Genomic DNA, 25,068 nt, shown 5'->3' with positions numbered 1-25,068 from the left:
AAATGAGTATCTAGCTAAAACTCCATGTGTATCTAACTAAAACTGGATTTGTAGCATGTGAGGGCTCAGTGGCTGCTCTTTCTTTAGTAAGTTACTCTGTGAACCATGGTAAATCACTGCCTTTTTATGAGTAAATAAGCTGTGACCTGCTCAACAGAACTTTTAGTGAAATATCCATGTATGTTGAAATATTCCTTGTTAAGTTTCAGATATGGTAAAGCAGAGATTTCTTTCTTCTACAGCCAGATAAATATTGTGTATTCACATTCCATTACATTTGCATTTAGTAATTTTTTATTTCTTTACATCCAACAGAAAATAAGCCTAAATGCACGGATTGATTATGAATAATGAAGATAACACAGCAAATCAGCAAAAATAGTCAAAAATAAGGAGCTCAAAAAGCATCAGTGAAATCAGAGACAGAGGACAGATCCAGGAAGAAACAGTCAAAGGCAATTCAGTGAATACAAGTCTGAGCTCTACTCTTCCACACCACAGGATGAAGAAATGCCCTTTACAGAATTAAGGCAACAACACTGACAAACCACCTCCTGTATAAACAAGCGTCCAACACCAGCTTTGACCATGAGGTCGGAATGAGAGTTGGAGGAAGGTCTTATGACTATTTGAGATCCATAGCTTGGAACAAACTCCCTCTTGAGCTTTGCGCTCTTGGCAACATGACAATGTTAAACAAAGATTGAAAACTTTGCTATTTGTCCATGTTCGAAACAACCAGCTTTACTTTCTCTACAGACCTGTGCTTGACCCTGGGACCCTCTTCAGAGTAGCTGTACACATTACAAGTTGCTTCATCATCATGATATGGCTAGAGCAGTGCTCCACTATCTAAACTGGCAACAGACCACCATTCAGTGCTCTAGGTGTATTGTAAACTCTTTCTAGCCAAACCACAGAAACCAGGGAAAAGCACAACGAAGTGGAGCCGAACAACTGAAGGCTAGAGAAAAGAGGGCTTCCGCTCTCCAAAGCACAGAGTATTGTCCCAATTTGCACCGACCAGAAGGAAGACGAATCTTTACCCACAAGCACGCAAAGCCATTATCCAATGTAAGGACGCAATCACCCAGAAAGACCCCTTACTTATATTATGGATGCGATAGGTATTTAGTGAGTCTTGTATTTTATTGTTAAATCAGAAATCAAGCATCCAAAATACCACACACATGCATGGAATGTGAGAATAACGCTAGTGGTCTGTCAACCATGTTGTCCCTTCAGGAAACACAGTCATGTGATGTAGACAAATATATATCCATCCCAAAGACACTAAGCAAGAAAAAAGAATCATACACATACAGCGAGAGCTTTAGTTTGTCATCACTACTAAACAACCATCAGCAAACACACACAGGAGAAAAATCGTGCAATTGCACTGAATGTGTGAAGAACTTTAATCAGTTAGTAATCCTAAAATATCATCAGCGAACACACACAGGGGAAAAACCATACCATTGCACTGAATGTGTGAAGAGCTTTAGTCAATCATCAATCCTACATAGACATCAGCGAACACACACAGGGGAAAAGCCATACCAATGCACTGAATGTGTAAATAGCTTCAGTCAATTATCAAATCTCCAAATACATCATAAAACACATACAGGGGAAAAACCATACGATTGCAGTGAATGTGTGAAGAGCTTCCGTCGGTTATCACACCTCCAAACACATCAGCGTACACACACAGGGGAAAAACCATACCATTGCAGTGAATGTGTGAAGAGCTTCAGTTGGTTATCACTCCTCCAAACACATCAGCAAACACACACAGGGGAAAAACCATTCCATTGCAGTGAATGTGTGAAGAGCTTTAGTCATTTAACAGACCTCCGGAGACATCAGCGAACACACACAGGGGAAAAACCATACCATTGCAGTGAATGTGTGAAAAGCTTCAGTCGGTTTTCACACCTCCAAATACATCAGCGAACACACACAGGGGAGAAACCATACCATTGCGGTGATTGTGTGAAGAGATTCAGTCGGTTAGCAGACCTCCAAAGACATCAGCGAATACACACTGGGGAAAAACCATACCATTGCAATGAATGTGTAAAGAGCTTCAGTCAGTTAGCAGACCTCCGAAGACATCAGCGAACACACACAGGGGAAAAACCATACCATTGCAGTGAATGTGTGAAAAGCTTCAGTCGGTTTTCACACCTCCAAACACATCAGCGAACACACACAGGGGAGAAACCATACCATTGCGGTGAATGTGTGAAGAGATTCAGTCGGTTATCAGACCTCCAAAGACATCAGCGAATACACACTGGGGAAAAACCATACCATTGCAGTGAATGTGTGAAAAGCTTCAGTCGGTTATCACTCCTCCAAACACATCAGCAAACACACACAGGGGAAAAACCATTCCATTGCAGTGAATGTGTGAAGAGCTTCAGTCAGTTAGCAGATCTCCGAAGACATCAGCGAACACACACAGGGGAAAAACCATTCCATTGCAGTGAATGTGTGAAGAGCTTCAGTCAGTTATCAGACCTCCGAAGACATCAGAGAACACACACAGGGGAAAAACCATACCATTGCAGTGAATGTGTGAAAAGCTTCAGTCGGTTTTCACACCTCCAAACACATCAGCGAACACACACAGGGGAGAAACCATACCATTGCGGTGAATGTGTGAAGAGATTCAGTCGGTTAGCAGACCTCCAAAAACAACAGCGAATACACACTGGGGAAAAACCATACAATTGCAGTGAATGTGGAAGTAGATTTAGTAGTTCCTCAAATCTCATGGTTCATCAACGAACACACACAGGGGAAAAACCATTCAAGTGCAATGAATGTGGGAAGAGCTTTAGTCAAGTATCAAATCTCCGAAGACATCTGCAAAAAAATCACAAGGGAAAAAACATACAAGAGCAGTGAATATGGAAGTAGTTCTAGGCTATTATCAAACCTACAAAGCCATCAGCAAACACACACAGGGGAAAAACCATTTAAGTGCAATGAATGTGGAAGTAGATTTAGTGATTCCTCACATCTCATGATTCATCAGTGAACACACACAGGGGAAAAACCATTGAAGTGCAGTGAATGTGTAAAGAGCTTTAGTCGATTATCAAACCTACAAAGACATCAGTGAACACATAATGGGGGAAAACATATTTTTGCAGTGACTGTGGCAAGAGTTTTATAGAGTCCTCAGCAATAAAGATTCATCAGCTAACTCACACAGGGGAAAAGCCATTTAAGTGCAGTGATTGCGTGAAGAGCTTTAGGCAAATCTCATACCTACAAAGACATCAGAGAATGCATAGCGGGGAAAAACCATATAAGTCCAGCGAATGTGGTAAGAGCTTTTGTGAATCAGCAAACCTAAAAAAGCATCATAGAGCACACACAGAGGAAAAGCCATTCAAGTGCACCTAATATTTGTGACCTTATACGTTGCACAAAGAAAGTATGGACAAAAACAAGCCAGGAAATGAGTTGAGTATCATTTCTGATAGTGGTGAAACAGCTCGGGGACACTGTAGATCGGGAGCTTTGGATTACTGGAGCTCATGGATGTGAGAGAAAATGTAATTAATATTTAAGAAAGAAACACAAGTTGCACATATATTGTGACACAGATTCTCAGAAGCAGCCAACACTAAAAATGTTCCATTTCTGTGGCAAAGACTGGCATCACAATGAGATATTTGTAATACTTTTAATGAATTATCAGATGTTATTTACTCCCCTGCCCACCTAGACTGTTAATCTATTCCTTTTTCCAGTGATCTAGGAAGGGACATTTTATTGAACGAAGGAAATCACCTTGTTGTAATCACTTCTTTAAATGCCACTGTAGACTGAAGCTGTGTCCAGTTAGCTCAGTGGAATTCACTATTTCAAATTGTGCGGATGATAAGGACTTAGTTGGTGGCCCAGAACTCATCACACTCCTTCGACAGGACCCAGATACTGCAACACCTGAAAAAGAGAAAAAACAGCACAACAGTAAAGGAAACTAAAAAGGGTCTAGAATAGAAAAACACAAAACAGAAGAAAGAGAAAAAAGGCTATCTTCTACTCTCACCACATGTTCCAGCACAGGAAACCGCCAGGAAACCCATGGTGTCAGTGCGCTTACAAATACCACTTAACATAACATAACTGTGAAGCAGATGCTTGTGAACCCATAAGTTATTTCTAAACACAGTGCCCCCAAGGTCAGCACCAGGTGCGGTTCCACCGGTTGCACCACCCTAAAGCAAGCCTTGTGTGCATGTGTGTCCACACACATATACTGTGTCTTTTGCTTGTAGTAGATAAGACAGAAAAGGATAGTTTAGGAGGACGTAAAGAGATGGAAGTCAGATCAAGAGAGAAAAGACGCCGAAAGAACAGTCAGAGGGAGGAGAGTATCACGTGGTGAAGAGGAGAAGACAAATGTGCCAATAGTTAAGGAACTGCTGGGCAAAACTGACCTGAAAAGGAACTGGACCTGCACTACACCCCCAACATTTCCAGGAGGAAACATTATTATCAGAAGTTTGATAACAACAAGAATAGTGCACATAGGGAGTCAAATGTTGAAGCTGAAGAGACAAAAACAAAACAGAGATCAAGAAAGGGAATAGAGAAAGAAGAAACAGGGGAAAAGGAAACTTAAGAGTTATAGGAATCCTTACCTGACAGTTATATTATATTTTGTTCCTCCAAGGGGGACAGCCACGCTGCACTGCCTGGTCATCCCAGAATACCTTGAAAGGAAGAAAAGAAATAGTTTTGCGTCAGACAACTATCACACTTCATCACATTTTACAAATAACCGTCCTGAACTTACAAAACAAAATAATCTCTTGTTCTCTTGAGGCCTTTGTGAAGCAACTATGGTTAATGAATTAATACTTTTTTCGGTTCAAGAGCCATGATCCCTTGCTGGAGAAAGTCTCTGTGAATATAGAGTGAACCCACAGTCTCAGAGAACAAACCCTAACAACCCAGTCCACTTCTTCATAACCCCCATCTTTCCATTTACAGACCATGAAACTTGGGAATCAAAACAATCTGGTTTGCAAAGGTATGTGAATGTCCTTGTACATAATTCTGTCCACACTTCATAAATCAGTCAACCAGACTCTTAGATTCATACAAACCATGCTCTCAGAGCAACTGCAATACAAGCCAAGCTGAGGCAGAGTTTGAATGCTGAGCAATTGAAGCAACAAGGCATCAATGTGTTGCCGCTTTTTATCTCTAAATGATCTGAAGGGATGATGCGGCGAGTCAGTGTCTTGTGAGCCCTATAGGATGGCGACCCAGGGACTGGAATTCAGAATAAATCCTTTGCGAGACAAAGCTTAGAACATTGAAATGTTGAGACATCCATTGAAGACAATGGAGTAGCAGCAGCCTATACAATCTGATATAGGCCCGCTGCTCTCAACATTGCAATGTCCTAATACACAGCCTCTGCCTTTCTCTTTCCACTGCCTCTCCGAGTTATATGGATTGGGCAGGAGAAGGCAGAAGATAGAGCCTGCAGCAGGGCACAGGAGCCTCCACCCTTCCTCTTCCCATAGCTCGCAGTGTCACTGGTGTCACTGCTCATCTCCTATATCTCACTCGCTCACCTGCAAGAGGAAAAGCAGTTTAGCCGAGCCCAGGGAGAGCCAGTGGCTGACTTCAGCCTCCTTTCACAGTTATTGCTGTGAATGTTCAACAATTAACCACTGTGGTCCTGCATGGTAACTCAGTCAGAGAAATAATTATCATAATATTTGCAGGAGGATCACATAAAGGTAACCTCTAAATTATATCAAAAGCCAGAATCAGAAATAACTCCAGCTGTAAAGTCAATAGTCAAACCACCACAACAAATGTGTGCTAAGAAATAAGAAATCGTTTATCTACAATATCAAATAGCAAACAGCCATAGAATCTGCTTAATTAACCCGTTTAGTGCTGCCATCGGCCGTTGAACGTCACGAGCACTACTTTCCTAGAGCTGGGCACGTTCAACGGCTGACGCGGCCCCGCCCGCGCAACAAAACGCCCGCACGCGGTGGAATTACAGCTGCGGTTAACGGGTTAAAAATCAAGGAAAAGTTCTTAAGTACAAAATCAGTAAGAGGACTGACATGTAGCCTGCCTTTAGGAAAAGTGTAAAATAAAACAATCCCAGCAAATATCCCGAAACCGTACATTGTATACGTTTTTAGACAGGGAGAACACATTATTGACATGGTTCATGATGAGGTAAAAATGACAGCAATCAATGAATGTTCAAAAAAACACGGCACAACAAAATGTAATTTAAAAAACCACACTTACAAAATGAATAATAAATTGTGACTATTCCCCTAAAAGCCACAAGTCATTTTACAAGGTTATTCCCTAACAAATTAACTGGATCTTAATCACGGTTTAAGTTTGTGGCCTTTCATCATTGACCCAATTTGTACGGAAACATTTGCTGACAGCTTATTAGTTGTTTATTTGAAATGCCTACAACTTGGACTCCTTTCCCAAGAGGGGTGGGTTGGGCGCTCCCGTCAGTCTGACTGTGGAACGGGTAGCACATTTATTGATTAAAAGTGATGCTTGATTCCCATTTACTTCTTCTACAAAGGGGCCACTCTGGGTGACCTCTAGGACTGCACCAAGCATGCAATCCTTCTCCCGTCTCAGGCACGGTTATTGAGTCTGATTCAGTCCAGTAGAAACTCCTAGTGCAGGAGGAAGTTGTGGAAAATCCTTATTAATCACTGAAGGATTTTGTTGAAATACTGAATTTGTTGAGAATTTGGCGTTCTATTCTGCACTGGGCTGTGGGACCATCGGGACTGAAGGCATGTTCCAATATATCTGCCTTTGATTCTGCATGCTCGGCACAGAGGCCAGTTGGGCTGGGACCATTGACTGTGACATCCCATTCTGGCCATCTGATTCATGTTCCAGTTTCGCAGCTTCCTGCAAACATCGCAAGGAGCGTGTCTTATTCTGCACACTATTAGTGTTTGATGTATTTACATTGCCACTGTCAGTAAAACCGACACCCTGAGCAGGGCCGGACTGGCCGTAACGGGCTTCGGGTGTTTCCCCGGGGGGCTGGAAGAGTGGGGGCTGATTCTTCAGTGCTGGGAAGCGTATTTGTTACTGGGGGCTGGTTTTGCACTGGTGCTGCTATATCACCCCCGTCGTGATAAAGAGTGTCAATAAAATATAGGCCATAATAGGAAACTATATTCATCCGCTGTCCAGCCGGACAGGGTATTTATTTTAACCAAGATCAAAAACAGATATGTGGATAGTACAAGGCACAGTCCTGTACCTTACTCTAGAGGGACAAACAACACATAAAAGGGTTTGCACAGGCAAAGAAGAGCAATACTGGGAACTTGTACATCAATGTTATATTAAAGCTCTCCAGTTAGTACTAACAAGCAACAAGGTTCAACACAATGGCTATGTTGCATAAGTACTAGGAAAAGTCGACGTTTCGATCCCTTAAAGCTCAAATTATATGGGATCATCATCAGGACAACATTTAGAAAACATTTGCCTGTTAATATTTGAAATATGACCGCCTGTTGTAGAGGAAGAAAGGAAACAAGGAAAACAAGGAAAGGACATAGCCAAGGCTAGATTAGAAATTATCCTTTCAAAAGATCAAAATATCAACATAGTCCAAACACTCTGTACAGATTACATTATTCGGAATCGGTTTATCGTGTAATAATAGGTGTATTAAGAGAATTGTGCAATTAATGGCGGCTGGCAAACTCGGGTGCAATAGTGCAAGGTGTTCATTAATCTTGATCCTCATCATGAACCATTCCACTCTTGAGTTCAGTTTTACACATTTAAACATTTAAACATTTAATGGCCTATATGCATTGAAGGACAACGTCCATGGTTTCTTAATTGGGATCCGATAACATGCATACGTGTACATTCATACCGTGTTTAAGGGTGGGGAGGATTTACTGGGATTTTTGGTAGGCACTTACTTATTTGTAAGTGGTTCAATTGTGCTCCACTAATCATTAATAGGAGCAGGGTGTGGTCCGTGCGACTGGTTGTCAACAAGGTTCAGGGATTTACGCTCGGCTGCAGTGTCTGGAAAGGATTAAATAATCATTATTCATGCTAAGGAATATTGTGGTGCCTGGCTGTGGTAAAATATTTAAAGTTTACCTGCGATTGGACAGTCTGCGTTATATGGCCGGGTCGAAATTGAAGCTGTATCTATAGAGTGGGGTAGGGCAGGGATTAGAGCTACAGCCACAGAAATCACGGGTTTTTTGGAGTGAAAGTATGGATCATTAAGTGCATGGACCGCTTACCGGAATGACGAGTGTGTCAATCTTCCGATTGGATTCTGTCTGCTCATTTGGAACTGGAAATTATGTCCATGTTCCGTGTTGGTCGCGGTAACGTGTAGGTCCAGTTACTGCAAGCTGAGAGAAAAAAAAGGGGTTGGGGAGAGCCAGTGAGAGGGACGCGACCATGGTTGGCCGAACGGAGTTGCCGTCTGCACGGTGCCAACTGGAATGACGCTTACCTTATGGAGTCCGGTTGCTCCGTCTTGATAGGGGGGTCGGGTGGGGCAGAGGATCGGTGTCCTATCTGCCCGTTGCAAAATTAGCAATGAGGGCAGGCGTTGTGGTCGTGTTACTTGAGATCACGTAATGAGGGAAATGGAAGACGGACTATGTCAGAGTGAGTCTGAACTGCGATGGTGGCCATATTGGAGTGGGGCAGTTCAAGAAAGGACAGTGTAGAGTGGGTGATCAGACACGGTTGCCATTTTGGATTGGGGCGACTAGTCGAGTGTGATGGTGTCCGGTGTGAATAAAGTGCCTACAGATAGCATGCGTGCTCAGTGCGGGTGCATTCTGTGACAATAATTGTGCTGAATATAAAAATTAAAATTAAAAATGATTCTAAATAATTATAGAACATGATATATAAAACATTCGGTAATAATTTTAGAACTTTGCCATATCATTTGTCAGTAAGGGGCTCGATCACTGGTTTAGCCCTGTGTCAGATTTTACACTATTCAGTTCAGCGTGATCATTGTTCCGGCAAGAAAAGGAGTCTTTAAAGTATAGTTACAGAGCCAAGGGTGAAGGGTCCAGATGTTGAATCATAGTAGGGTGGTCCAGTCTTCTGCGCGATTCAGACCATTCTTTATTGTGTCGAATTGGATCATTGTCTTTAGCTCCTCTCGGTTTAGTATTTGGGCAATGTCTCCTCCTCTGGTCGGTAGTTTAATTACTTTTAGAATTGTCCATTTTATATCATTTTCGTTGTGACCTGCTTCCTCAAAGTGATGCACCAAAGGGGCATTGGCTGTCTTGCATCTCAGCCGGCTCCTATGTTGGCTTATGCGTACTTTGCACTTTTGTGTGGTCTGTCCAATATACAGTTTTGAGCAGGGACATTGTATTGCATAAATTACATTAGTGGTGTTACAATTGGAAAGTGAGCGTCTTGCAAACGTGGTGTCATTGTGAGTGAATTCTTTTCCCTCCACCGTGTATTCACACACATTGCAACATCCACATTTCACATGGCCAATCAAAGGAGGTAGGCCCCAGGCTGCCTCGAGTGTGGTTCCTCCTGATGTTATGGGTAATGCTGCTCTAACCAAATGATCCTTTAGATTTCTGCTTTTGCAAAATGCAAAAAGAGGTTTTTCAATGAGAACTGGCCCTGCGTTCACTGTATGCCAATGTTTAAGAATTGACTTTTTTATTTTGTTTGAGACTGGGGAGAAAGTCGTGACGCAAGCAATTCTCTCATTTGGATTCTTTTCTTTTGGCGTCAATAAGACCTCCCGAGGGCAATACCATGCAGAGTTTGGTGAGAAGTTCACCCTCTGAGTGATAAATAGTCAGGTCCAGAAAGGGTATCGAGGATTTGTCGTGGCTTAGTGTAAATGTCAGTCCGCAGCAATTGTTATTCAACCAGTTAAGGAAACTGTTTAGAGTTTCAACTGGTCCATAAACAATATGGCCAGGTTGGGGGCAATATTGTTTATGGACCAGTTGGAAGTTGGGTCAATACTAACAGCATCCAACCCCTTCCTGGAAGGCATAAAAATGTGGAGGCGCTATATAGACGACATTTTCCTAATTTGGAATGAAACCATTGAAACTCTAAACAGTTTCCTTCACTGGTTGAATAACAATTGCTGCGGACTGACATTTACACTAAGCCACGACAAATCCTCGATACCCTTTCTGGACCTGACTATTTATCACTCAGAGGGTGAACTTCTCACCAAACTCTTCAGGAAACCAACAGAGAGTAATACGCTTCTAGAGTACAGTAGCAACCATCCAAGAGCTTTAAGAGACTCCCTACCATACTCACAATTCCTCAGGATCAGACGAAACTGCTCCAGCAAAACCGACTACTTCGGAGAGGCTGCTGTCCTCTCTAATAAACTAAAGGACCGAGGCTACCCAAGAAGGGTAGTCAAACAGGCCCTCAAACGAGCATGGTATTGCCCTCGGGAGGTCTTATTGACGCCAAAAGAAAAGAATCCAAATGAGAGAATTGCTTGCGTCACGACTTTCTCCCCAGTCTCAAACAAAATAAAAAAGTCAATTCTTAAACATTGGCATACAGTGAACGCAGGACCAGTTCTCATTGAAAAACCTCTTTTTGCATTTCGCAATAGCAGAAATTTAAAGGATCATTTGGTTAGAGCAGCATTACCCATAACATCAGGAGGAACCACACTCGAGGCAGCCTGGGGCCTACCTCCTTTGATAGGCCATGTGAAATGTGGATGTTGCAATGTGTGTGAATACACGGTGGAGGGAAAAGAATTCACTCACAATGACACCACGTTTGCAAGACGCTCACTTTCCAATTGTAACACCACTAATGTAATTTATGCAATACAATGTCCCTGCTCAAAACTGTATATTGGACAGACCACACAAAAGTGCAAAGTACGCATAAGCCAACATAGGAGCCGGCTGAGATGCAAGACAGCCAATGCCCCTTTGGTGGATCACTTTGAGGAAGCAGGTCACAACGAAAATGATATAAAATGGACAATTCTAAAAGTAATTAAACTACCGACCAGAGGAGGAGACATTGCCCAAATACTAAACCGAGAGGAGCTAAAGACAATGATCCAATTCGACACAATAAAGAATGGTCTGAATCGCGCAGAAGACTGGACCACCCTACTATGATTCAACATCTGGACCCTTCACCCTTGGCTCTGTAACTATACTTTAAAGACTCCTTTTCTTGCCGGAACAATGATCACGCTGAACTGAATAGTGTAAAATCTGGCACAGGGCTAAACCAGTGATCGAGCCCCTTACTGACAAATGATATGGCAAAGTTCTAAAATTATTACCGAATGTTTTATATATCATGTTCTATAATTATTTAGAATCATTTTTAATTTTAATTTTTATATTCAGCACAATTATTGTCACAGAATGCACCCGCACTGAGCACGCATGCTATCTGTAGGCACTTTATTCACACCGGACACCATCACACTCGACTAGTCGCCCCAATCCAAAATGGCAACCGTGTCTGATCACCCACTCTACACTGTCCTTTCTTGAACTGCCCCACTCCAATATGGCCACCATCGCAGTTCAGACTCACTCTGACATAGTCCGTCTTCCATTTCCCTCATTACGTGATCTCAAGTAACACGACCACAACGCCTGCCCTCATTGCTAATTTTGCAACAGGCAGATAGGACACCGATCCTCTGCCCCACCCGACCCCCCTATCAAGACGGAGCAACCGGACTCCATAAGGTAAGCGTCATTCCAGTTGGCACCGTGCAGACGGCAACTCCGTTCGGCCAACCATGGTCGCGTCCCTCTCACTGGCTCTCCCCAACCCCTTTTTTTTCTCTCAGCTTGCAGTAACTGGACCTACACGTTACCGCGACCAACACGGAACATGGACATCATTTCCAGTTCCAAATGAGCAGACAGAATCCAATCGGAAGATTGACACACTCGTCATTCCGGTAAGCGGTCCATGCACTTAATGGTCCATACTTTCACTCCAAAAAACCCGTGATTTCTGTGGCTGTAGCTCTAATCCCTGCCCTACCCCACTCTATAGATACAGCTTCAATTTCGACCCGGCCATATAACGCAGACTGTCCAATCGCAGGTAAACTTTAAATATTTTACCACAGCCAGGCACCACAATATTCCTTAGCATGAATAATGATTATTTAATCCTTTCCAGACACTGCAGCCGAGCGTAAATCCCTGAACCTTGTTGACAACCAGTCGCACGGACCACACCCTGCTCCTATTAATGATTAGTGGAGCACAATTGAACCACTTACAAATAAGTAAGTGCCTACCAAAAATCCCAGTAAATCCGTCCCCACCCTTAAACACGGTATGAATGTACACGTATGCATGTTATCGGATCCCAATTAAGAAACCATGGACGTTGTCCTTCAATGCATATAGGCCATTAAATGTTTAAATGTTTAAATGTGTAAAACTGAACTCAAGAGTGGAATGGTTCATGATGAGGATCAAGATTAATGAACACCTTGCACTATTGCACCCGAGTTTGCCAGCCGCCATTAATTGCACAATTCTCTTAATACACCTATTATTACACGATAAACCGATTCCGAATAATGTAATCTGTACAGAGTGTTTGGACTATGTTGATATTTTGATCTTTTGAAAGGATAATTTCTAATCTAGCCTTGGCTATGTCCTTCCCTTGTTTTCCTTGTTTCCTTTCTTCCTCTACAACAGGCGGTCATATTTCAAATATTAACAGGCAAATGTTTTCTAAATGTTGTCCTGATGATGATCCCATATAATTTGAGCTTTAAGGGATCGAAACGTCGACTTTTCCTAGTACTTATGCAACATAGCCATTGTGTTGAACCTTGTTGCTTGTTAGTACTAACTGGAGAGCTTTAATATAACATTGATGTACAAGTTCCCAGTATTGCTCTTCTTTGCCTGTGCAAACCCTTTTATGTGTTGTTTGTCCCTCTAGAGTAAGGTACAGGACTGTGCCTTGTACTATCCACATATCTGTTTTTGATCTTGGTTAAAATAAATACCCTGTCCGGCTGGACAGCGGATGAATATAGTTTCCTATTATGGCCTATATTTTATTGACACTCTTTATCACGATATACTTAGGACCCTTGTCTTCTTAAACATAATTTCCCACGATCCTCAGTTAACTGTTTGGGTTCCCTTGTTACAATAATAAGCTATATCACCCCCAGCAACAAAAGAGGCAGGGGGCTGGTCCGTCAAAATTGTCAGGCCTGGTTTGGGTTCCCAGTCTGGCCCTGACCCAAAGGAACAACATTTCCTCCTTGCACATACTGAACATCATTATTCTGCACACCAACGCCATGCATATCCAAATTCACACCAGCAACAAACCCAGAATCAAAAAGAGAATACAATCCGTGAAAGCCACTTTGGAACATGTTTGTCTGAGCGCTCATTATTTCTTCTTTGGTATTTTTCTCCTTAGTAACAAAATTCTCACTACAGAACTTTGCGTGAACTAACCTCTGGATGCAACACTAAAAGATGCGCCCTCTTTTACCTGGTCTTTGCCGTTGCAATATTGTCTGTAACTCTGCATTAATCTCTTGTACTATACAATAAAATATTTTGAGGCGCTTCACTCTGTGGCTCTTCAATTGGCCAGTTTACAAGGAACTTACACTCATTCCACAAATCTCTTGGGCCAACAATTAACAAACTTAAACTCAGCTCTCGACCACCCCGCCGGGACGAACAGGCCTCATCTCCACTGCATCCCTCCTGGAGAGGCCCCATCTCCTTTGAACCACCCAAACACAAGACAGACCTCACCTCCTCTACACCCCCCTGGACAGGCCTCACTCACCTCCTCTGAGCCCCCTGGACAGGCCTTGCTTCCTCTGCATCCCCCGACAGGTCTCGCCTCCTCTGCACCTACCTCCAAACAGTCCTCACCCCCTCTACATCCCATGGACAGTCCTCCCCTCCTCTGCACCTGCTGGACAGGCCTCACCTTCTTTGTGCCTCCCCCTGGACAGGCTTCACCTCTTCTAACCTCCCTCCGACAGGACAGGTCTCACCTCCTCTGCACCCCTGAACAGGCCTCACCTCCTCTGCCTTTCTTCACAGGTCTCACCTCCTTTGCCCCTCACCCCCTCTCCACAGGTCTCACCTTCTCTGTACCACCCGGACAGGTCTCACCTAGGCTGCACCCCCCTGGACAGAACAGGCCTTACCTCCTCTGCACCCCTGGACCGGTCTCACCTCCTTTGCACCCCTGGACAGGCCTTACCTCCTCTGCACCCCTGGACAGGCCTCGCCTCCTCTGCACCCCTGGACAGACCTCACCTCCACTGCACCCCCCTGGACAGGCCTCCCCTCCACTGCACCCCCCTGGACAGGCCTCACCTACAATGCAGCTCCATGGACAGGCTTCACCTCCTCTGCACCCCTGGACAGACCTCACCTCCTTTGCACCCCTTAAACATTCCTAACCTCCTCTGCACCCCACTAGACAGGCCTCACTTCCTGTGCACCCCCCTGGACAGGCCTCACCTATTCTGCACCCCCCAGCTCTGGACAGGCCTCACCTCCTCTGCACTACCTTGGACAGGCCTCACCTGCAGCACCCCCCTTCCCTGACAGGCCTCACCTCCTCTGCACGGCACCACACCACAGAACAGGCCTCTTTTGCAACCCCCTACCAGAAAAGCATCACCTCCTCTGCCCCCTGGACAGGCCTCACCTCCTCTGCACCCCCTCAGGACAGACCTCATCTCCTCTGCACCCCCAACCCTTGCAGGACATGCCTCATCTCCTCTGCCCCCACATGGACAATGTGAGAAGTTGGCCTGGTATATGCTGTCCACTAGTTATAATGGGCACCTTATACCAGTCCAAACAACCCTTATTGATGATAGCTATGGAGAGCAGCCTTCAGGCTAAGTCTTGAAGGAATGTAAAGCAGCTTTTTTTTACCAGTCTATGATCTCATGAATGACCAAATGAAAGGAGAACCACACCAGGTATATATATAAAATATATGTATTTATTCTAAAACACACCCCCTAGTCTCTTTACGAGGCTAGAAGTCGAAGTACACAAGTTACAAGTCAATTACTCACAGTAAATAGCACAATAGGCCCCAGGGGGGGACCAAACCATATTCTAAAATAATGATATAAGAACCACGACTTGACTATACACAAGGCCTAGAGCCTGTAGAATCAATGGGCCCCTTCGGAACCACCCAAGGTAGTGACACAGGGGACCCACAGGGGACGCGTACAGTGTGGGAACACAGCCACAAACGTCGTTAGCTTCTATGGGGAAAGTCGCGGTTGGAAATTTAAAGTTTCAGGACACTTAGCAGAGGACTAGGAACCAACCCTTTTGGACTTAGATGGTTCTAGGCCCAACACCAATGAGGGCACTGGAGTACTCGTGTTACCTAACCCAGGAAAGCCGTGAACATAGGTGCCAAATGGTATTGGGTTGCGTCGTCGTTTTCAATGGTGAGTTGCTGCAAAGTGCTGCTGACATGAAGAGGAGAAATGTCCGAAGAAATCCAAGTCTGGATCGAAGATGAGAAGAACCTGAAAGCAGAGGGGACAGAGTCTCGGTCACTAGTCAGTGACCAGGGGCACGATAGTCGAATGCCCACTGATGTCGGGTACTTCAGGTGAGATGAGGGGAAGCTTGACTCTTCAGCCACAAGGACCAGGAGGTGTCGACGACAACCAGAAGCAGGATTCAAGCTCGCCCACAAAGGATGTCAAACGCTGCAGCGTCGGTGCCCCGATTGGACACAACAAGCCTTGGCAACAGCAACCGATGCAGAAATAAAACAATGGCTTCGGAGTGGACCAGCAAGGTCCAGGCGACTCACCAAGCGATGGCGAGTCAGGGCACGTCTGAAGCAACCAGGGAAGCCCAAGGAAAATCAAAATTGCCTTCTCAGGTACCCACAAGTCAACGAACAATGGATCGTGAAGGTACCTCGAGCTGAACCACAAAATGGCAGCCCTTGGTTCACTCAGAGTGGGTAGGCCAGCAAACCTCAGTGGATTCTCTGCTCGGGGTCGGGCTACAAGTAATCCAAAGCACAGCTTCAAAGAACGTCGAGAAGCTGATGTACTTGCAAATGTGCATGGTGTCCAGGGGTTCCGGTTCCACATTACCCACGATGGCTACAGGTCTCGGCTTTGCTGGGGACTCAGATCAGCCTTGGGGAAGTCTGGAAATCCACCTCTGGTGTTGCAAAGTCTTTGGCGTCTGGCGGGAACTTCGGAGATGCAGACCAGTCAGATGCGTCTTTGGTGTCTGCCAAGCAGGGGAGTAACTCCTTTACTCCTAGGGAGATTCTTCAGTCATTTGGCGTTGAACAGATCATCGAAGGTCCAGGATTCAGTTTCAGAGTTTCGTCCAGGGATATCTCAAGTTCTGGTTACAGAGGTTCCTTCATTATACCCAAGGAATGGGTTGGACTAGCTTTAGGGACCCATCTATGGGAGGGTTTGGAAAGAGGAGGTACTACACCCATTTCCTTTGTTCAGTTTTGCACCAGAGCAGGGGCTGGTAGCCCCTGGGGCTGGTTTGAACTGGACTATGCACAAGACACCAAATGTGCCCCCAGTGCAGACTTCAAAGCACTCTTGGAGTGCTCCCACCCAGCTCCAATACACAAAAGCCTGTCTGGGAGGTGGTTACACCTCCCTGTGACAGGAAAACTATTGTCAAGGCCTCCCGTGCCGGAGTTTCGGTCAGCAGCAGGAGGTCATACTTGTGTCTGTGGCTGCAGCAACCATTTTGTGATGCCAGGGTTCATTTAAGCTGGCACGAGGTATACCTGTGCTGTCATGTCTCTCCCTCTAGAAGGGTGGGATCAAACTCACACACCAGTTGCTGGTGTGGGGGTATGATTCCAAGGTGTTTGACACCAAACACGACATGTTTCCATGCAGCCAGTCCAAAGTTAGCATTTACCGCAAGGTTATAATGCAGTTAAGAGTAGATAAAGCCAGGCTGTGGTATTTGATTTAGGTAAAAAAGCGCCACATAGAATAATTACACACATTATTTTAAGGAACCCAGTATTTTACGGTGCTGAAAGGTGAGGAGAACCACCCCACTCCTCAGGATAGGCCTCTGGCTTCTGGAACAAATGACACTCCTTAGCACACGTCTCACTTATAAAGTAACATAAGTATGTAACACGTTTCCACAAATTCAAAATTAAATAATGCGCAAAAGATTAGTCTTCCTTCTTTTTTGTTGGTCACTTTATTATGTGCAAGTCTTCCCAGAAATTATCTACAGCAAACACGTGTTTCGTCGCAAACGGGAGGTCGTCCCGTGACTATCTCAAGGCTGTGTGATTTAGAAAAAAGACACGAAAAGACCAGTTTATATATTGGGAAAAACAGTCCTATTGATAACAAACAAACCATACTATATCAGTATTGGGAAAGTCACCAATCAAGAGTAACTCATGCTATGGTGGGATAAGAAATCAATACAAAAATCCAACAACACAATAACACAGAATATACCTCTGTGAAACAGTAGATCTCTGAACCTAATAGCGATGGAGAGACCAAGTAAGTGCGCTTAGGATAGTAAGAGCCAGCTAAAACTCTCCCACACTAAACTAAGTGAGAACTTTCCGCTGTTAGAGTGATCGTGAGACGTGTGAATCATTACGAGGGATAATTGTCATATTAAAAGAAATCTGAAGCGTGCACTGAATAGGTAAAATAAAATAGTGATGTGAGCAAGTGAAATTTAGACACTAAAAGCAAGTCTTATTTGAGGTTATATAAATACCTATCTCCTGTATGAGAACTGATTCTGTAAAACAAGCAGAAAGATTTGTATATATCAATCCATAATTTGAAATTCAATGTTTGAGATTAGGTTTAAGACAAGTGCCTTTAAAATGGACCTACTTAATATGCGGTGATAATTCCAAACCGCAATGGGTTTCAGGTGTGGTAGCGTCTATGATTTCGAACGGATTTCACTGGTTTCTATTTCTTCCAGGAACAATCTTCTTAGTGCTGCAAAAATGTGAAATCACTAAATAATGCTTATTTGGAACCGTATTTCCTACTTAAGTCACTAATCATTACTAGCAACAAAGTCCTTGCTATTCTTTATTAAAAAGGCTTCAGAGCAACTGACGTGCTGTTTAATATTATAGTTTGCTTAATGAACACGCAGATTGACAACTCAATCGAAATGAAGTATCCTAAACCAAAAGCCATGCCAACGAAAACCCATGCAGTATACTGTTTGTAATGAATACCTGCATATTTGGGCCATAGTTACCAAAATCTGCCTTCTTATGCTACGTGTAAAGAAGCATATTGTGAGCGTCATAGTCTTAGATTACCGTCGTATCGCAACCATAAGTTGGTGGATATGAAGAGCCGGTGTAGTTAGAATGGCCGCCAAGTTAGAATAGAGCGCTAAGTCCTTCCTCTCTGTTTACACCATGAGAGTAGGGAGTGAATTCACCAACAACGTGAACACGCTGTTTACACTTCCGGTATTTAAATTAGTTTGGGAAACTTCTTCGCACAAGCATACTCGGCATCGAAGATACATGGTGGCATCGCGGAGGATTCTCTTAAGAGTGGAACAAGGTAAAAAATAATGCTAATGCTGAGGAGGTAGCACGATTCTCCTAATGTTGAGTTTGGGATAACATTAACATCGTTATATGTCTTCATGACAACTTTTAAATATTTTGTTTTTTTAAGGGGGCATACTATAGCCAGTTGGTGCTTTTGAGCCGCATACATAAGTACATTTGGAAGAATGTGTAATTTTACGTGTCACCTCTTGTTCTAACATTAACAAGATGTAACTCTCAGAGTGTTTAACATTCTAACTAAACCGGCACTTCACAACCACCAACTTATGGTTGCAATACGACGGTAAACTAAGACTATTTTTTGGTTCCTCTCGAGGTACCTTCGCGATCCCCTGTCCGTTGACTTGTGGGTCCCTGAGAAGGCAGTTGTAACTTTCTTTGGGCTTCCCTGGTTGCTCCAGACGTGCCCTTACTCTCCATAGCTTGGTGAGTCCCCTGGACCTTGCTGGTCCACTCCAAAGCCATTCTTCTCTTCCTGCATGGGTTGCTGTTGCCAAGGCTTGTTGTGTCCAATCCGGGCACCAATACCTTGTGGGACAGCTCGACTTCAGCTCCTGTTTGTCGTCGACACCTCCTGGTCCTCGTGGCTGAAGAGTCAAACTTCCCTCCATCTCACCTAAACCATCCGACATCGGTGGACATTCGACTATCGTGCCCCTGGTCACTGGCAAGTGACCCAGACTCTGTCCCCTCTGCTTTCAGGTTCCTATCATCTTCGATTCAGGCTTGGATCTCTCTGACACTTCTCCTCTTCCCGGCAGCAGCACTTTGCAGCAACTCACCATTGAAAACAACGATGCGACCCGACACCATTTGGCACCTATGCTCCTGGCTTTCCTGGGTTAGGTAACTCAAGTACTCCGGTGCTCCCGTGGGTATTAGCCCTAGAACCATCTAAGTCCAAAAGGGTTTGTTCCTAGTCAAATTCTAAGTGTCCTTAAACTTTAAATTTCCAACAGCGACTTTCCCAATAGAAGCTAACGGCGCTTGCGGCTGTGTTCCCACACTGAACGCGTTGCCCGTGGGTCCCCTGTGTCACTACCTTGGGTGGTTCTGAAGGGGCCCAGCGATTCTACAGGCTCTAGGCCTTGTGTACAGTCAAGTCGTGGTTCTTATGCCACTATTTTAGTATATGGCTTGGTCCCCCCCAGGGCCTATCGAAAACTGTGCTATTTACTGTGAATATTTGACTTGTAACTTGTGTACTTCGACTTCTAGCCTCATAAAGAGACTAAGGGGTGTGTTTTAGAATAAATAGATGTATTTTATATATATACCTGGTGTAGTTCTCATTTGGTCATTCAAGAGATTATAGACTGGTAAAACAAGCTGCTTTATATTCCTTCAAGACTTAGCCTGAAGGCTGCTTTCCATCTCCACCACTAGGACAGCTTTCAATAAAGGTTTTCTTTAATCTATCATCAATAATGGTTGTTTGGACTGGTGCATGGTTCCCACTATAACTAGTGGACAGCATATGCCAGGCCAACTTCTCACACTCACCTCCTCTGCACCCCTGGACATGCTTCACCTCCTCTGCCCCCTGGACAGGCCTCACCTCCTCTGCAGCTCTGGATAGGCCTCCCCTCCTCTGCACCCCTGGACATGCTTCACCTCCTCTGCCCCCTGGATAGACCTCACCTCCTCTGCACCCCTGGACAGGCCTCCTCGGCTCTGCCCCCTGGACAGGCCTCACCTCCTCTGGACTCCTGAACAGGCCTCATCTCTTCTGCCCCCAGGACATTCCTCACCTCCTCTGCCCCCGGGACAGGCCTCTCCTCCTCTGACCCCTGGACAGGCCTCTCCTCCTCTGCCCCTGGACAGGACTCTCCTCCTCTGCACCGCTGGACGGGCCTCACCTCCTCTGCTCCCTGGACAGGCCTCTCCTCCTCTGCAGCCCTGGGCAGGCCTCTCCTCCTCTGCAGCCCTGGGCAGGCCGCTCCTCCTGTGCCCCTGGACAGGCATCGCCTGCTCTGCAGCCCTGGGCAGGCCTCTCCTCCTCTGCCCCTGGACAGGCATCACCTACTCTGCACTCTGGGACAGGCCTCACCTCCTCTGCACCCCGGGAGAGGCCTCTTGGTGCTTCTGACAGGAGCTCTCAGTGAAGGATTCATATTAAGGACAGAGGAGCCCAGAGTTCATTCCCCCCATACAGCGCCTCTGACTCCGCCCTGAGCTTCGTGGCGGTATGAACAGGGCCTGAAGAGAGACACTGTTCCCCTGGACAGGCCTGACCTCCTCTCCAACCCCCTGGACAGGTCTCACCTTCTCTCACCTCCAATGCACCCCTGGACAGGCCTCACCTCCACTGCACCCCTGGACAGGCCTCTCCTCCTCTGCACCCCTGGACAGGCCGCACCTCCTCTGCACCCCTGGAGAGGCCTCTTGGTGCTTCCGACAGGAGCTCTCTGTAAAGGATTCTCATTAAGGACAGAGGAGCCCAGAGTTCATTCCATCCCATCCAGCGCCTCTGACTCCGCCCTGAGCCTCGTGGAGCTATGAACAGGCCCCGAAGTGAGACACTGCTCCCCTGGACAGGCCTCACCTCCTCTGCACCCCTCTAGACAGGCCTCTCTGCTTCTGCACCGCTGGAAAGGCCTCACCTCCTCTGCACCCACTGGACAGTCCTCGCCTCCGCCATCCCCCTGAACAGTTCTCTCCTACTCTGCACTCCTGGACAGGCCTCACCTCCCCTGCAACCCTGGACTGGCCTCTCCTCCTCTGAACCACTGGATAGGCCTCACCTCCTCTGATCCCTGGACAGGCCTCACCTCCACTGTACCCCTGGACAAGCCTCACATCCTCTGTGCCACTGGACAGGCCTCTCCTCCTCTGCGCCCCTGGACAGGCCTCTCCTCCTCTGCGCCCCTGGACAGGCCTCACCTCCTCTGCACCCTTGGACAGGCCTCTCCTCCTCTGCCCCTGGACAGGACTCTCCTCCTCTGCACCGCTGGACGGGCCTCTCCTCCTCTGCACCCCTGGACAGGCCTCTCCTCCTCTGCACCCCTGGACAGGCCTCACCTCCTCTGCACCCCTGGACAGGCCTCCCCTCCTCTGCACCCCTGGACAGGCCTCACCTTCACTGCACCCCTGAAAAAGCCTCACATCCTCTGTGCCACTGGACAGGCCTCTCCTCCTTTGCGCCCCGGGACAGGCCTCTCCTCCTCTGCGCCCCTGGACAGCCCTGTCCTCGTCTGCACCCCTGGACAGGCCTCTCCTCCTCTGCGCTCCTGGACAGGCCTCACCTCCTCTGCACCCCTTGGCGTGGCCTACTCTTCTACATGTGCAGCCCAGGACAGGCCTCACAACCTCTGCAACCCTTAGACAGCCCTCACCTCCTCTGCACACTTGGACAGGCCTCTCGGTGCTTTTCACAGGAACTCTTTGTGTAGGATTCTCATCAAGGACAGAGGAGCACAGAGTTCATTACACCCCATACAGCGCCTCTGACTCCTCCCTGAGCCTTGGGGTGCTATGTATGGGTTGCAAAGAGAGACGCTGCTCCCCTGGACAGGCCTCAACTCCTCTGCACCCCTGGACAGGCCTCACTGCCTCTGCACCCCTAAACAGGCCTCTCAAGGAAGGTTTCTCATTTAGGACAGAGGAGCCCAGAGTTTATTCCACCCCATACAGCGCCTCTGACTCCACCCTGAGCGTTGGGCGCTATGCACAGGCCCAGAAGAGAGACACTGCTCCCCTGGACAGGCCTAGCCTCCTCTGCACCCCTGGACAGGCCTCTCCTCCTCTGCACCCCTCGACAGGCCTCTCCTCCTCTGCACCCCTGGACAGGCCTCACCTCCTCTGCACCCCTGGACAGGCCTCTCGGTGCTTCTCACAGGAGCTCTCGGTGAAGGATTCTCATTAAGGACAGAGGAGTCCAGAGTTCTTTCCACCCCATACAGCGCCTCTGACTCCGCCCTGAGCCTCGGGGCGCAATGTACAGGCCCCGAAGAAAGACACTGCTACCCTAGGCTGGCCTCACCTCCTCTGCACCCCTGGACAATCCTCTCCTCCTCTGCACCCCTGGACAGGCCTCATCTCCTCCCGACCCCTGGACGGCCTCACCTCCTCTGCATCCCTGGACAAGCCTCACCTCCTCTGCATCCCTGGATAGGCCTCACCTCCTCTGCACCTCTGGACAGGCCTCATCTCCTCTGGAACCCTGGACTGGCCTCACATGACTCTCCTCCTCTGCACCCCTTGACATACTTCACCTCCTGTGCACCCCCTGGAGAGTCCTCTCCTCCTCTGAGACCATGGACAGGCCTTGCCTCCTCTGCACCCCTGGACAGGCCTCCCCTTCTCTGCACCCCTGGACAGGCCTCACCTCCTCTGCACCCCTGGACAGGCCTCTCCTTCTCTGCACCACTCTGGCCAGGCATCACCTCCTCTGCACCCCTGGACAGGCATCACCTCCTCTGCACCCCTCTAGGCAGGCCTCACCTCCTCTGCACCCTTGGACAGCCCTCTCCTCCTCTGCAACACTGGAAAGGCCTCTCCTCCTCTGCACCCCTGGACAGGCATCTCCTCCACTGCATCCCTGGACAGGCTTCTCCTCCTCTGCACCCCTGGACAGGCCTCTCCTCCTCTGCAACCCTGGACAGGCCTCTCCTCCTCTGCACCCCTGGACAGGCCTCAGCTCCTCTGCACCCTGGATAGGCCTCACCTCCTCTGCACCCTTGGACCGGCCTCACCTACTTTGCACCCCTAGACAGGCCTCACCTCCTCTGCACCCCTGGACAGGCCTCACCTCCTCTGCACCCCTGGACAGGCCTCTCCTCCTCTGCATCCCTCTGGACAGGCCTCTCCTCCTCTGCACCCCTGGACAGGCCTCATCTCCTCTGCACCCCCTGGCGTGGCCTACTCTTCCACATGTGCAGCACAGGACAGGCCTCACAACCTCTGCAACCCCTAGACAGCCCTCACCTCCTCTGCACCCTGGACAGGCCTCACCTCCTCTGCACCCCTGGACAGGCCTCATCTCCTCTGCACCCCCTGGCGTGGCCTACTCTTCCACATGTGCAGCACAGGACAGGCCTCACAACCTCTGCAACCCCTAGACAGCCCTCACATCCTCTGCACCCTGGACAGGCCTCACCTCCTCTGCACCCTGGATAGGCCTCTCCTCCTCTGCACCCCTGGACAGGCCTCTCCTCCTCTGCCCCTCCCCTGGACAGGCCTCTCCTCCTCTGCACCCCTGGACAGGCCTCTCCTCCTCTGCCCCTCCCCTGGACAGGCCTCTCCTCCTCTGCACCCCTGGACAGGCCTCTCCTCCTCTGCACCCCTCTGGACAGGCCTTTCTTCCTCTGCCCCTCCCCTGGACAGGCCTCACCTCCTCTGCACCCCTGGACAGGCCTCTCCTCCTCTGCCCCCCTGGACAGGCCTCTCCTCCTCTGCACCCCTGGACAGGCCTTCCCTCCTCTGCACCCCTGGACAGGCCTCTCCTCCTCCGCACCCCCGGACAGGCCTCTCCTCCTTTGCACCCCTGGACAGGCCTCTCCTCCTCTGCCCCCCTGGACAGGCCTCTCCTCCTCTGCACCCCTGGACAGGCCTTCCCTCCTCTGCACCCCTGGACAGGCCTCTCCTCCTCCGCACCCCCGGACAGGCCTCTCCTCCTTTGCACCCCTGGACAGGCCTCTCCTCCTCTGCACCCCTGGACAGGTCTCACCTCCTCTGACATCACCATGAATTCCAGGATTAATAAATTGCAGCCAAGTGAGTTGGCAGCCCTCCTACCTGATCAGAAACCTGTCCAGGATCTCTCCTCCTCCTGGGGCTGGGGGGGGGGGGCAGATCTGGGGTCTGGGGTCTGTGTGGGTCTGAATCTGGAGGTAACTGCAAACACAGTCAGACAGGGCCCCTTCCTCCTCTGCAGCAGGCTGGACACAGAGCACAGGGAGGAAGTGATGTCACCATTGCTACTTGTGCTGTCTCTGCCACCGCTGACCCGGAAGAGGAAGCGATTGTTCCTTTCATACAATGTGCAACTTATTGGTTTCATCAGCAGGCGAGGATCGCCCTCTGGTGGCCGCTGACGGAACCGCCGCCTCCAGGCTCCTGGAGTGAATACATTTCACACAAACAAGCATTTATACCTGTAAAGACCTGGGATTTCAGATGTCACAGACAGGAATGGTTTTAAGGGTCAGACAGTTCAAGTACAGGGCCTCACACTTGGCTGCTGCTGTAAAAAAGTATTTATAGCTTCACTTCAGATGAGCATCTTCCAAACACTGACGAAAAGGACTTGAGAGTGTTTACAGAAAGGTGACAACTGGAAGAGGCAGTCTGTATTTCAATGAATAGATCGGTATTTTAATGAATATATGAGTATTTCGGTCAGTTTTGCAATTCAACTGGACAGCTTATTTATTCTTTTAAATA

The 25,068-nt window shown here is 47.5% G+C and overlaps 1 protein-coding gene and 1 long non-coding RNA gene across 2 annotated transcripts in view; one reads left to right on the top strand and one right to left on the bottom strand.

The window, feature by feature from the left end:
• Positions 1 to 3,050, top strand: part of LOC144806414 (uncharacterized) — a 114,529-nt gene extending 111,479 nt beyond the window's left edge. The window contains exon 4 of the mRNA XM_078672775.1: positions 1,168 to 3,050. Coding sequence (XP_078528901.1) covers positions 1,168 to 2,916 — 1,749 coding nt within the window. The 3' untranslated portion in view covers positions 2,917 to 3,050. The remainder of the gene's footprint in view (positions 1 to 1,167) is intronic.
• A 608-nt stretch (positions 3,051 to 3,658) lies between these two features.
• LOC144806402 (uncharacterized) lies at positions 3,659 to 24,544 on the bottom strand. Its single transcript, XR_013605796.1, has 3 exons — positions 24,421 to 24,544; positions 4,668 to 4,739; positions 3,659 to 3,966 (listed from the first exon to the last, which is right to left on the bottom strand). It is a non-coding gene; the product is annotated as an uncharacterized LOC144806402 (long non-coding RNA).
• Between the last annotated feature and the right edge of the window lie 524 nt (positions 24,545 to 25,068).

This window comes from Lissotriton helveticus (genome assembly GCF_964261635.1).
Source record: "Lissotriton helveticus chromosome 1_1 unlocalized genomic scaffold, aLisHel1.1 SUPER_1_unloc_7, whole genome shotgun sequence".
Taxonomy (NCBI): Eukaryota; Metazoa; Chordata; class Amphibia; order Caudata; family Salamandridae; genus Lissotriton; species Lissotriton helveticus.
This window is presented reverse-complemented; position numbering and strand designations above follow the sequence as displayed.